Here is a 14467-nt window from a genome sequence, read left to right as displayed (position 1 = left end):
GCCAATTTGTTTCCCAATACATTGATGGCATTGTTGCAGCTCCAGGCAGAACTCAATGGGACAAGACTCTGCTGTTGCCATATATGGCCCACCCAAAACTGCCACTGCCCTGTACCATGAGCCTGGAGCAGCAGCCTAATGCGTAAAGCAATGGGCTGAGAACTAGGGACGTCATGGTTCATAATACAGTATAGCTTTTCACACCAACATTTCTTGTGACCTTGGACAAGTCACTTCACCCTCCATTGCTCCAGGTACAAACCTAGGGCCTTGTTTTTATTAAACATTTTTCCCATAGACACAGAATAGGGGAAAAGCCTTAGTATATCAGGCCAAAATTATCCCTGCTCTGCTCTCTCCTGGCAGAATTGAAGAGGATGGGAGTTGATTGGAGAGGATAAATATTTTTTAATGCATTTTTTAACAATCTTTGATAGCAATACATGCATATCTTTAAATTGAACCATAAAGTAATATTTATCTCCATATTACAATAGCAATAATCCAAAAGAAAACAAAACAGACATTTATAGGAAATTTACATAGAGTTACTCAAATATCCTGGTTCGTTATAAAGAAATTAGGAGAATCAATTTACTAGGAGTCTTTATCAAAAGGAAAGAAAACTTTTACATATTCAAGAGAGGGACAGCTCTAATATATAGTCCCATAACTGGCTTAGTTAACGCCCTGATTTACGGAGTTATGTGCATCAAGAAAAGATCTTAACTGCTGCGGGGCAAGGAATACATATCTCAAGCTGTTAAATCTCAAAACACATTTACTGGGGTAACGAATGGTTATCTGGGCTCCCATATCCCTAGCTTCCTGACACATAGCTAGAAATCTTTTCCTCCTTTATTGAGTTATCTTAGTCGGATCTGGGTACATCCATATCTTATATCCTAGATACAGTTTTTCTCTATTCCGGAGAAATAATCTTAGGACTAAATCTTTACTTGCCACAGATGAAAAAGTGACCAACAACGTCCCACAATAATCTATTTGCTCTTCAGACGGTTGTTCCAGGAAATTGGTAAGGTTTCCAGTATCCAAATTTTGAATTAGATTTTCCTGCCCATCTTTTTTCTCAGTTCTTATAAAGTATATCTTGACAATAGATGGAATCGATTCCCTAGACATCTGTAGAATTTCCACTAAATTCTTTTTAAATTGCTCACATGGAACAATCAAACTTATATGTGGAAAATTTAATATTCTTAGGTTTCTTGATCTTATTTTGTTTTCCAAGTTCTCTATTTTTCTAGAATTTGTCAATTCTCCTTGTACCAATGTGGTCTTTGAAGTTTGAAGTGCCGATACACGATCCTCCAGCTTTTGTAATTTCTCAGTATGTACAAACAACAAAGGATCCATCTAACGGATATGATGTTGTGTATCTGTCATAATTTTTGACAAAGTCACTATGGAGGATTCTAAAGAAAGTAGGGCCTTCCAAACAGTTTGTAAAGTAACATCTTGCAACTTAATAGCAGTTAAGGTAGAAACAGCGCTTACCACACCCTCATGGCGGCCATTTTCTCCCAAAACTGGGGCCGCCGTCAGGCCTTCATTCCTCGATGTTCTTTTCTCTGAAGGAATAGGTTCCAGCTCTTTATCTGCACTCTGCTCCAGCAAACGCTGTGGGGTGTGCGCCAAGGTTCCAATTCCTCCAGCACTATATGCGTTGTTGGTCAACTCCAGCGGAGTCCTCCCGAAGGTAACCGGTTCACTCGGCAACTTTGGTCCGTTGGCTGCCTCGAGCGCGGAGGTGAAAGAGTTGTGGGAGCCCTGGGGCTCAATGATGTTAATAAGTCCAATGATAATGGCATTTGCTCCTTGCCTGGCATCACAGCGGACACTCCACCCGGGGTATAAATTGCCTTCGGCACGAAGAAGGTCTCGATATTCACTTGTGAAAGGGCAGGTAACGGCGTGGTCGGGGTTTCCATTCGTATTTTGCTCTTTCTTTTCGTGTGGGGCATATTGGTAAGAAGAATAGGAATTAGTGATATCGGGAGCTCCTTACAGCGTGACCTCCCTTGTCACGGCCGTCTTGATTCTCCCTGTCACCAAGTATTTTTCTTTATTGGGTTTTAAGAAAACACTGCCTTATGGACAGTGAACTAATATTATCTCCATATCTTCATCATAACAGCTCATTTATGAACCAGTTGGAAAATGTCAGAACCAAGTACTTCTCAATGAAGCCAGTCAAACCCCAAAGTCATCAAAAAAAGAGAGACATTTGTTCTTTTGCAAAACATCTTGATTGGCCTTCACATGCATCAAGAACATTTACACTAGGTTCTTATGTTCAAGAATTCCCTGAAAATCTGCATGCAGATGGGAAAAAATTATTCTGCACATTCTGCAATGTTGCCTCAATCATGACTGCCGATCTGTGATTTCGGATCAGTTTGCATCCAAAAAACAAAAACTGAAGGAAGATGTGCTTCAACAGGATGAAGGAATCAAATGCCAGAAAGAATGTGTGGATTTAAGTCTCTTCACTTTTGCACTTTCATACTATTTTTATTATTTAGTGTGAGTCACCTTGGATAAGGGCACTCAAGAATGTTCTATCTTCCTCTTTCAGATTTGTAAAGCATGCGTGAAGATGCCTACAAATATCTCATTGTCCAAAGTGAACACCCACTTGCAAGGGAATTTCTCAACAGCAGGGTTCGGAATGGTGGTGCAATTCCAGGAAGGACACAACTGATTGAGACATAGTTACCAGATGTCTACCATGAAGGAAAAGAAAATTTACAACTGATGCTTAAAAGATAAAAAAAACAAAACAATTATTTTTGATGAATTGTGTGGTGATGATGCAACATCAGTTCTGAATGTATTGTTTGCACATGGAACCTGATTGCAGTGGGCATGTAAACTCCTCTTTGGCGGATTCAGTGTTTTTAGATGCTGTTAATCACTCAACTGTTTCCCAAGCTGTAGTCAAAAGTGGTAAATGATTACTAGACTGATTATAAAAGCATTTTAGTAATCGATACTGATAATGCTAGTTATATGAAAAAGTATTTAATTCTGTGTTTTCTGCACTGTTTCCATATCACTTGTTTGGCACATATTGTTAACTTAGTTGGTGAATCATTCAGAAAGACTTTTCAGTAAGTTGATACATTTGTAAGGTGCTCCAAAAACGTGTTCGATAACTGTGGTAGTAGGAAAGCTAAGTACCACTGTTTCTTAAACAGAAAACTACAAGAGAAACCTCTTCCAAAGCATCCATGCTTCGAAGCCCTGTTGGAACATGTTAGAAAAGCTGGTTTCATGCTGTTCAGTATCACGTTAAGAATTTTCAGTTTTATAGAGTTCTTAATTGAAGAGTGTAACAGTAACTCCCCAGTTTCTGTGCACACTATTCAGAAAATGCTGAATTACCCAACTACATTCCCACTGTTAAGAGTACAGATCAATTTTCTAGCAAAAAAAATGTGAACAAATTCTCAGTTTAAATCTGGCCTTTTAGAATAGGAAACCTTGCACTATTAAGGCATTTGATCTTCTGGAAGAACTGCAGATATACCGGATTTCAGTTCACACCTAGAACTCCCTTCATAAAGCACTTCTGAGTTCTTTGAATTTAAGGAGGTCAAAAACATATGTCCTATTGAAAGACTTGCCTATCTAGATCTCTTCAAAGAGGCATTCGATGAAGCTTCTGAAAGGCTTGAAAAATATTTATCATTTCGGCAACCGGTTTTTAATTTTCTGATGGCCTGATGGTTATTTTTATCCTCATCGAGTTTATATCCTTCCAGAACATTATGAGCATTTTCAGGCAATACATGGTTTTTCCGAGGTACCTGAATGTGAACTAAAATTGTACAGGGAAAAGACTGTGCCTGAAGTTATTCAGTATCAAGCTATGTTTTGGCTTTCAGTCAATGAGAGAATTCCAAGTATCACCACCTTGCCTTCAATTGTATAAACTCTGTTTTCAACTCTGCAGGTGCAGAAAGACGTTTTTCTCCATACAATTTGATACTTTCTGTCAGAAGGAAATCACTAAGTAGGAAAAACATGAAGACACTTTGTTTTCTGTATTATAATTTAAATGAAAATATTGGATTGAGTAGAAGCAGATACAGATACCCTTAAGGATTTATCCCATAATTCAGACCAACAATTGGCATCCTGAAGTCAATGTCCTTCTCCCAAACATTTTCAAGCCAAAGGTACATCCTTCTTCAGTTCTAAATGGTGAGTCAGTGTCCCTTAAGTGCAAAGAACTGGCAAGATACAACCCTACAGATGTTAAAAGGTAGGCTTCTCATGGGGCTTGTATCGCTCTCTCTCTCTCTGATGGCAAACAAAAGTTTCCACTTCTGGTGTTAGAAAGTCCCAGAAAGTGTCCAAAATCCAAAAATCTCTCTTCTTTCTGAGTGGCAAGAACTGGTGGCAAATGAATTCCAAAACAACCAGAACAAAACTCACTCCAAACAATACTGCTCTCTTTTTCTCTGACGGGTCACTGTTGTTCCTGTTTAGCTGAGTGACAGGGAATAACAGCACCTCTTCTTGGCCTCCAAAGGCAGAGGTGAAAATCCTCTGTAGGCAGATGCAGACAGCAGGTCAGATTCTTGTTGTGGATTGTTGAAAGATTTAAACTCCAATTACATGAAATAAGCCATAAGGGAATTATCCTGCCCAATTAAGCATATTATCTGAAAGAGATTGTCTGGTGTTCCATTTCTGTTGAAACTTTGAAAAGCATTCGAAGTCACAAAGAAGACTGATTCTCAAATGAAGAAGTGAAACATTTTCTGTACAGTTTGATTCTTTCTGCCAGAAGGATATCACTAAGGGCCAGATTCATTAAAGCTTTTCTCCCATTTTGTGTCTATGGGGAAAACCCTTAGTGAATCAGGTACTAAGTGAGAAAAATGTGAAGGCTCTTTGGTTTCTGTCCTATTATTTAAATGAAAATATTGGGTTGCAATGAAATATAGAATGATGATTTGTAAAAAATATTGCTATTTTGACAAATAAATGTGCAGAATTTTGCAGATTTTAGAGAATGTGTGTGCAGAATTCCCCCAGGAGTAGGTTTAGATGTTATGCAATGTGGTCACCATGTAATGTACTTATCAAGACTTGGTAAGAGAAATTAACTCCATTCAATTATCCTCTCCGATCTTGACACCTTTTTCTCCCAAATGGGTTATTTGATGGCATGGCAGCAGGTCTGAGTGAAATATTTATCATAATCAGAACATTTAAATGGCTTCACTCAGGTAGTTTCTCGAATGGGATTGTTTCATGTATTCTTAGGTCAGATTTCATACAGTATCTTTGACTGAACATTGAACAAATAATTTATTTCCCTTATGAGTTATTTCACGATGCTGCAGGTGGCTATTCTGACAAACTTTTTTCTCATTCAGAACATTTAAATGGTTTCTCTCCCTTGTGCATCATTTCATGCGCTCGCAGGCTGCTTTTACAACTGAAACATTTATCACATTCTAACATTCAAAAGGTTTAATTCCCTTATGGCTTATTTCATGTAATTGCAGGATGCATTTCTTGGTGAAACATTTATTACAAGCAGAACATTTCTATGGTTTCTCTCCAGTATGTATCATTTTGTGCACTCGTAGGCTGCTTTTGGAATTGAAACTTTTACCACATTCAAAACATTTAAATGGTTTATCTTCCATGTGTATCATTTTGTGGACTTGCATGTTGCTTTTGCGACTAAAACATTTATCACATTCGGAACATTTAAATGGTTTAAGCCCCTTGTGACTTATTTCATGGCATCGCAGGTGACTTTTCCAAATGAAACATTTATCACAATCAGAACATTTATATGGTTTAATTCCCTTATGGCTTATTTCATGTAATTGCAGGATGCATTTCTTAGTGAAACATTTATCACAAGCAGAACATTTATATGGTTTCTCTCCAGTATGTATCATTTTGTGCACTCGTAGGCTGCTTTTGGAAGTGAAACATTTACCACATTCAAAACATTTAAATGGTTTATCTTCCATGTGTATCATTTTGTGGACTTGCATGCTGCTTTTGCTACTAAAACATTTATCACATTCAGAACATTTAAATGGTTTAAGCCCCTTGTGACTTATTTCATGGCATCGCAGGTGACTTTTCCAAATGAAACATTTATCACATTCAGAACATTTATATAGTTTGTCTCCAGAGTGCATTCTTTCATGTTTCCTTAGCTCAGATTTAAGACTGAAGCATTTGTCACAGTCAGAACAATTAAATGGCTTTTCTCCCATGTGTATCATTTCATGCTCTCGCAGGCTGCCTTTCCAATTGAAGCTTTTATTACATTCAGAACATTTAAATGGTTTAAGTCCTTTGTGGATTATTTCATGGCATCGAAGGTAGCTTTTCTGGCTAAAACATTTATCACATTCAGAACATTTAAAAGGTTTCTCTCCAGTATGTATCATTTTGTGCACTCGCAGGCCACTTTTCAGGCCAAAATATTTATCACATTCAGAGCATTTAAATGGTTTCTCCCCTTTATGGGTCATTTCGTGGTATTGCAGATGGCTTTTCAGAATGAAACATTTATCGCAATCAGAACATTTAAATGGTTTCTCCCCTTTATGGGTCATTTCGTGGTATTGCAGGTAGCTTTTCCGAATGAAACATTTATTGCAATCAGAACATTTGAATGGTTTCTCTCCAGTGTGTATTCTTTCATGTATTCTTAGTTCATATTTCCTACAGAAACTTTTTTCACACTCTGAACATTTAAATGGTTTATCTCCCCTGTGAGTTATTTCATGTCGTTGCAGGTGGATTTTCTGAATAAAACAGTTATCACATTCAGAACATTTAAATGGTTTCTCTTGCATGTGAATCTTTTTATGCAATACCAGGCTGCTTTTGTGACTGAAATATTTATCACATTGAAAACATTTATATGGGTTCTCTTCAGTGTGCTTTCTTTCATGTATTCTTAGGTCAGACTTTCTTCTATAACTTTTATCACATTCAGAACATTGAAATCGTTTCTGTCCTTTGTGAAACTTTTGATGATTTCTAAGTTGTGAACTATATGCAAAATATTTTTCACATGTAGTACACTTGAAAAGTTTGTCATTTTTTTGAAATGTTTTATGGTCTGTGAGGTTTGACTTCCTAATAAACTTGTCTGCACCTGCACTATACTGAAATGCTCTTCTTCCTGAGTGAATTTTTAAATGTCTTTCCATCTCAGTTCTGTAGACAAAGCATTTTTCGCATTGAGTACACTTAAAGGATTTTGTTTGAATGTGAATTTTTCTACAGGTTGTAAGATTTATTTTCTTAGGGGTTCTTTTTTCACCTTCACTACATGTAATTTTTTTCTCACTACTATGACATTCATGTATGCAAGCGTGTTGTGATGTCTCTGTGAACTTGTTCCCACATTCAATCTTTTCTTGGTGCTCAACAGAATGTGAATTTGTGATGAAATTTTCCCAAATATCAGCACTTTTAAATGATCTCTCTCCTTCATTACGTTTCTGAGTTTGTACAAGATTTGGGCCCTGGCTGGAATTTCTCTCTTGCTCAGGAGAGTGATTGGATGACGTTACTTTACTGCTATCTTCTTCACTGTCAGGAACAGGATTGGGGCTGATTCTGGAGAGGTCTCTCTGCTTCCATTCCTCCAACTGCTGCCCATCACACATTTGCTGCTTCTCAATATTGTTCCTGAACCCATTATCTGTTGGATAACAATGAGAGTATGAGCATTAATTTTATGGCTATGGAGAAGGTCATCTATGGTGAAATAACTCATGATTATTTAAAGACATTTGTTTGGTTAAGACTTCATATGACACAGCTGAGGAAGTGCTGCTGCTTGTAGATATGTATAGATGGATAATAGCACATGAACAGGGATACAGACCACATCTAATCTCCTCCTGCTGGATATGTGCATCTTAGCCTCACCTCCAGTCTCTGCAGTGATCACCTTCACTCCAATGAAAGTCACTAACCAGAAACTCTGCAACACTCATTCATTATGGACCTGAGTCCATTATCCTCAGTGCTATCAGCTTAAAGCAACTGAATTCTAATGACTTATATTTTTCTTAATAACTCAAAGCTAGTACAAATATTTAGTCTCTATATGTAAAGTTTTAAAAACTCTACAGCAAGTATTTTTATTATAAAGGAATTTTTTGGCTCACCACTCTTCTTATCAGTATCCTCCTCTCCTCCCTCCAGTTGGTCACTGACAAGAGGCTCTTCTATTTTCAGGATCTCTACCTTTGGATCAGGACTGTAACCTTGGCTGCCTGTTAGAAAAATGGGAAACATCTCTTCAGTTTTTAAATAGTCATAGATGTCGACTTAAGAAAAGCAGCCCTTGAGTAAAAAGGGAGATGATGGGAACTCTGACAATGTAAACATCTTGGTGGAAGTTGTTAATGACCCTCTGACAGGGCATCATTAGCTTTTGGCCAATGTGGCCTCGGCTTTATATGCTACTGCCCTAGAGGTGCTCTAGGGCTGTGCCACCCCAAGGGCCCAGAAATTATTGGAATGAGACAGGGAAGGAGAGAAGAGCATCAGTGCTGGGCACAGTGCCCCTAGGGGTATCAAGCTGCTGCCCCACTCCTGTGACATGGCCCACAGAGATAAGAATAAACAGACGCTGTCCCCTGCACATGATTAAGCTCATGTTGGGCCAAAGAATCTGTGGTAGCCATTGCCAGGATCAAAAACATTAGCCAGCTACTGGTGATTTTCTTCTCCACAGCCCAACACAAGCAAATTCTGCAGCTGGCGCCTTTCTTCCCTCTCTTGCGTTGGTTCACAGCCTAAGAAGGTGTTTGAGCCATGTGGGGCTCCCTAGAAATCTAAGGTGTACTACGTGATTCAAACAGCTTCTTACTGTGAACCATGCAGGAGGGAGGAAAGGAGCTGGCTCTGCTCTTCCTCTCAATTGGGCTGGGTCACAGAGAAGGAAGGGTAAGAGCAGCAACCGGGGGTATTTAGGGGGAAGAGTGGGGGCTGGCATCTGAGAAGGGGGATTTGACTAGGGGCAACGTCCAAACTGGAAGATTAGTAGTAGACAGGAATGAACAGGAGTGGGAGCTTGGGGGTGGAGGTGAGTGTGAGATTATGGATTGAGGATGGGATGTGCTTGTAGAGCAAGCAGCAACTGGGGAATGGGAAGTGAGTGGTGACTGGGAGGATTGGGTGAATGAGGACTGAGATTTGCAGTGGAAAGAGTGAGTGCTGGGGGGGGGGGGGGGGGCGGATTAGTGTCAGCAGCGACTGGGACATGGGTGGATGAAGACTGGGCATTTCAATGGGGAGGGCAGCTCCTGGACCTTTGAGATGGGGAGTGGGGACTGAGAGATTGGGTGGAAAGGAATTTGGAAGAACTAGATTAGGGGTGGGTTTTTAGGGACAGCAGCAATTGGGAGGTCAGTGATGACTAAGGGATAGTATGAATGGCAACTGGGGTGAGCTGCGGCTGATGGAACTGGGATGAGAGTCTGGAAAGTGTGAAACTGGGAACTGCATTATGAGTGAGGCTGTGTTGCATAGGGAGCAGGTAGTGAGTGGGGGATATTACATGTTGCTAGCAGGGATTAGCAGTGAGGTGGAAGATGGGGCTGTAGGGATATGGTGTGGAAAGATTTGGAGGTCTGTTGAGAGGCAGTAGAAAGGGATGGGGTAAAAAAAAGGGTGAAAATGGGGGAATAGAGGGGAAATATCAAGCAAGGTAGTGGATAAGTGACAGAATAAAGGGAATGGAGCTAGGGGCAGGATGGATAACAGGGAAGGAGCATGAGTTTATGAGGGGATGAATAGCAGAAGAAAGTAAATGAGGGCTGGGGAAGGGTGAATACAAATGGTGCTAATGAGAGACTAGGGAGATGGTGAAAGACAGAATGAAAAACAGAAAGCTAGGTAAGGGGTGAGAACAGTGGTGGCATGAGAGGACTGAGAAGGGGTGAGAGAGAGGGGAAGATGGGCCGGGAATGGGATGCGAGTGGAAGATAGAGAGCTTGTAGATAAGTGAAAGCTGAAAACAAGAGGACTGAGGACTGTGAGGAACAATGGAGGAGTGAGGGCGTGTATAGTAAACTCCTTCAGTCTACCTTAAAGATCTGGGCACAGCTAACCTGCCCGGTCCTCCTTAAGATAGAGAGCCACAGGAAATCCTGGGTAAAGGGAGAAGCAATTTTCCAGAACATAAGACTGGAGGTCCTAGAAGGGTTAGACTGGTACCAGGGAGCTGACAGAGACCAGATATGTCTCCAGGTTGGTTAAAATTGTTCCCTTGAGTAAAGATTTTACTGCTTGAGAGACTGTTTTGCCTAAGACTAAGGTGAACTCCTATAGGGTATTACTTTCTGTTTGCATTGCTGTTTTGAAATATCTGAGGTAAATTAAACTTTCTCAAGCCAAGGATATTATGTTGATCTTCAAATGAAGATTTTTAATAGACCAAAGCCTTGGATGCCATGTCAAAGTGCTTCACTTGCCCATTATGGCAAATTATTAACCTTAGGTTATTAAGAAAGTTCTCCCGGACCGCGACGAAGTAATGCTTACGTTCGCGAGGCAATATTGAAGTGTAACCGAAAGAAACTAGGCAACGCGAATACAGCCAGACAGGTTCCTGAAGCAGCACAGGACGTGAAACGTGCACGTCGAACTGAACTCTGGACTGCATTTAAAATAAGTGGAAGGGCTTCACCATGGACATTGAGCTTCATAAGGGAAGTATCTCTTTTATTTAAGAGATAAAAAAACAAAAAAAAGGGAAATATAAATTGAAAATATATGGGTAAAACAGTGACCAGTGATTAAAGATGATCCCTAATGTGGCTTGAGAGCACACATGCCAAAAATCTAGCGGGATGGTATGAGAGTCACTTACCCGTAAATATATTTAAGAATCGGTACTATTCACATATATTGAAAAAATCTTAATAACCTAACGTATCTAGATTTATTTCATATTGGACTCGTTGGTTAAATGATAATTGACTGAGTTGGTTGATATAAATTATTAACCTTGCCAGACACTGTAAGCTAAACTTGATCTTGTGATTAAATAGATTAGAACAACATGATGAGAACTCTTGGAACTGCATTAAGCCCAGTAACACTAACTGCTGTAACCACATCCTCTGGCAATGAATTCCAGAGCTTAACTATGCACTGAATGAAAAACAATTTTCTTCAATTTGTTTTAAATGTGCTACTTGCTAACTTCATGGAGTGCCCCCTGGTCCTTCTATTATCTGAGAAAGTAACCAATTTACATTAACTTGTTCAAGTCCTGTCATGATTTTGTAGACTTCTATCACATCCCCCCTCAGTCTCTTCTCCAAACTGAACAGTCCTAACTTCTTTAGCCTTTCCTCATAGGGCAGCCATTCCATTCCCTTATATTGGTCGCCCTTCTCTGCACTTTCTCCAGTGCAGCTATATCCTTTTTCAGATGCGGTGACCAGAATTGCTCACAGTATTCAAGGTGCGGTCTTGCCATGGAGCAATAGAGAGGCATTATGACATCCTCCATTTTTATTTTCTATTCCCTTCCTAATAATTCCTAACATTGTTTACTTTTTTGATCGCCACAGCACACTGAGCTGACGATTTCAATGTATTATCCACTATGACCCCATATGATTTTTATTTTTATTTTTATTGTTTTACAGTTTTTATAATTTCTCCCTTGTTTATTTTTATTATTGTAAACCGTTGTGACGGCATGTTCCAAACATCGGTATGTAAAAGTCTATAAATAAATAAATAAACATCTCTTTCCTGGGTGGTAACTCCTAAGATAGAATCTTATATTGTATAACTACAGCAAAATCAAAGAAAACTGAACATGAATTAAGAAAAGCAGAAATAATGGAAAATGTAACAAACGATTGGTCCACACAACAAAGGATAGAAGTCTGGGACCTCAATAGTGCCAAATCTATGCTGTGTCTGGAACAAAGGAAGCTTCTTTCTCCTATGAAATATTTGTTATCAGCCCATCGCTAGCTTTACTCCAAGCTTCCTCACCTGCTCCATGCAGCTCCTCACATGAGCCTGTGATCATCGGGTTTCCTCCTTCCTCTGATTCGGGGGGCTCAGTCTTGATTCCCTCTTGCTTAAATCGGATTAAAATGTCAGGTTTGACATCTGAGGAGCCTGTTATGAGAAAAGGTGGGTATAATGTTTCATAAAAGTTATGCCAGAGCCGATATTAGTGCAAGTGAGCTCAGAATTATGATGTTTTCCTAGGCACTACCACCAGGGAAAAGCTAGGACGAGAGATGCTGCTGTGCTGATCATCAGTAGAAATTTATTTTAGTAGTATATGGATCATTTTAAACACAAGATCCAGACAGGTTTGGTGTGGATACTGATACTGTATAGACATACTGAGAATTTCTACAAGGAATTGTTTTCAAATAAAATATATTGGGGTAGATATTCAAAGCGCATTAAACACTATTTAGCCAGAGAAATGGGACTTAATGAGGTTAAGTAGCGGCCGATGAATATGCACCTACATTCAGCAGCTGCTGCTTAGCCATATAAGTCCTTTATATGGTTAAAAGTTACATGCATAAACAGTGGTCGTGTACTGGGTGGATCAGGGGTGGTGTGAATTAGCCATATAAGTTATACAGTTAACTATCGATATTCAGAGTTAGCTGGATAAATTTACGTCTAAGTTTAGATGCCCCATAGAGCAGGTCTAAACTTAGCCAAGTAGACTTATCTGGCGAGGTGTGCACATATACTAGTACATTCAGTGGCTTTGCTGAATATACATTGTAACTTAGCCAGATTAGTTCTAACCGGCTAAGTTACTTACATAGATAGCTTTGAATATCTACCCCATTGTTTCTTATCCAGCTGAAACAGATCAGAAATCAGATTGCACCTTGGAAATCTGCTTACTGCATTGTGGGGTGAATTTTCACAAGCATTTACAAGCACACTGCAAAGAGGCATTCCTGGGCCAGAGCTGAGGTGGCAAAATCATTTCTGTGCATAACTTTAATTTTTGAAGGCACACGCACAAATGTTTGCATGGAAGTTTAGACCTGCCCCCAAGCAGGTATAAATGTGTGTGTCTACGCTGCTCAGAGAATTTGAGCTGAACATTGTGTGAACTTTGCATACAACAAACATATGAAATGCCTTACTGGACCAGACCCAACATCCTGTCTCCAACAGTGGCCAATCCAGGTCATGAGTACCTGGCAGGATTCCAAAGAATAGGTCCAATTCTTCTTGCTCATCACCAGGAATAAAGAGGAGCTTTTCCAAATCTACCTGGCTAATAATTGTTTACGGATTTTCCCTCCTCTATATTAACAGAAATTCAGATATACTAAATCCTTTTATTTTTTTGTCAGCTATTGTAACTGCTTTTATCACATCCTCTGGCAACAAATTCTACAGCTTAACTGGGTGTTCAATGAATATACATGTAACCCTTTTTTGGCGGTTGGCATGTTTCCTACGAACCCATAAAAGCATTCATTATACAATGCTACCTCCTCAGTTTCTCTTGCCCCACATTCTTTACCCAAGGGTTGGGTCCTTTCTGTGCGGAACCTTCTTGACCCAGGCAGGGTTGTGTAGCATCCCATGGTTGTGTTACCCTTGCTCTTCAGGACCGGTACTCTTATAAACCAAGCAGGACTCTCCGGATGGGTGATTAAAATTAAAGTTTATTTTGACTGAGTTGAAAATAATCAAGTGGTGCAATAAACAAAATGTCCAGTTACATCCAGGGTCATAAGAACATAAGAACATGCCATACTAGGTCAGACCAAGGGTCCATCAAGCCCAGCATCCTGTTTCCATCAGCGGCCAATCCAGGCCATAAGAACCTGGCAAGTACCCAAAAAAGGTCTATTCCATGTTACCATTGCTAATGGCAGTGGCTATTCTCTAAGTGAACTTAATAGCAGGTAATGGACTTCTCCTCCAAGAACTTATCCAATCCTTTTTTAAACCCAGCTATACTGACTGCACTAACCACATCCTCTGGCAACAAATTCCAGAGTTTAATTGTGCGTTGAGTAAAAAAGAACTTTCTCCGATTAGTTTTAAATGTGCCCCATGCTAACTTCATGGAGTGCCCCCTAGTCTTTCTATTATCCGAAAGAGTAAATAACCGATTCACATCTACCCGTTCTAGACCTCTCATGATTTTAAACACCTCTATCATATCCCCCCCTCAGCCGTCTCTTCTCCAAGCTGAAAAGTCCTAACCTCTTTAGTCTTTCCTCATAGGGGAGCTGTTCCATTCCCCTTATCATTTTGGTAGCCCTTCTCTGTACCTTCTCCATCGCAATTATATCTTTTTTGAGATGCGGCGACCAGAATTGTACACAGTATTCAAGGTGCGGTCTCACCATGGAGCGATACAGAGGCATAATAACATTTTCCGTTTTATTCACCATTCTCTTTCTAA

At 39.7% G+C, this 14467-nt stretch overlaps 2 protein-coding genes across 6 annotated transcripts in view; both read right to left on the bottom strand.

Annotated features, from left to right (window-relative positions):
* LOC115092963 (zinc finger protein 567-like) overlaps positions 1–14467 on the bottom strand; it is a 1005854-nt gene that overhangs the window by 213171 nt on the left and 778216 nt on the right. The gene's annotated exons all lie outside the window — the stretch shown is intronic.
* The window catches only part of LOC115092979 (oocyte zinc finger protein XlCOF6-like), a 44505-nt gene continuing 30432 nt past the window's right edge, over positions 395–14467 (bottom strand). For all 4 annotated transcript variants that reach the window (XM_029604516.1, XM_029604507.1, XM_029604525.1 and 1 more), the window contains 3 exons: positions 12052–12180; positions 8196–8303; positions 395–7723 (listed from right to left, as the gene is read on the bottom strand). In XM_029604516.1, coding sequence (XP_029460376.1) covers positions 5589–7723; positions 8196–8303; positions 12052–12180 — 2372 coding nt within the window. In that variant the 3' untranslated portion in view covers positions 395–5588. The remainder of the gene's footprint in view (positions 7724–8195; positions 8304–12051; positions 12181–14467) is intronic.

The sequence above is a fragment of the Rhinatrema bivittatum genome, chromosome 1 (genome assembly GCF_901001135.1).
Source record: "Rhinatrema bivittatum chromosome 1, aRhiBiv1.1, whole genome shotgun sequence".
Lineage (NCBI taxonomy): Eukaryota > Metazoa > Chordata > Amphibia > Gymnophiona > Rhinatrematidae > Rhinatrema > Rhinatrema bivittatum.
This window is presented reverse-complemented; position numbering and strand designations above follow the sequence as displayed.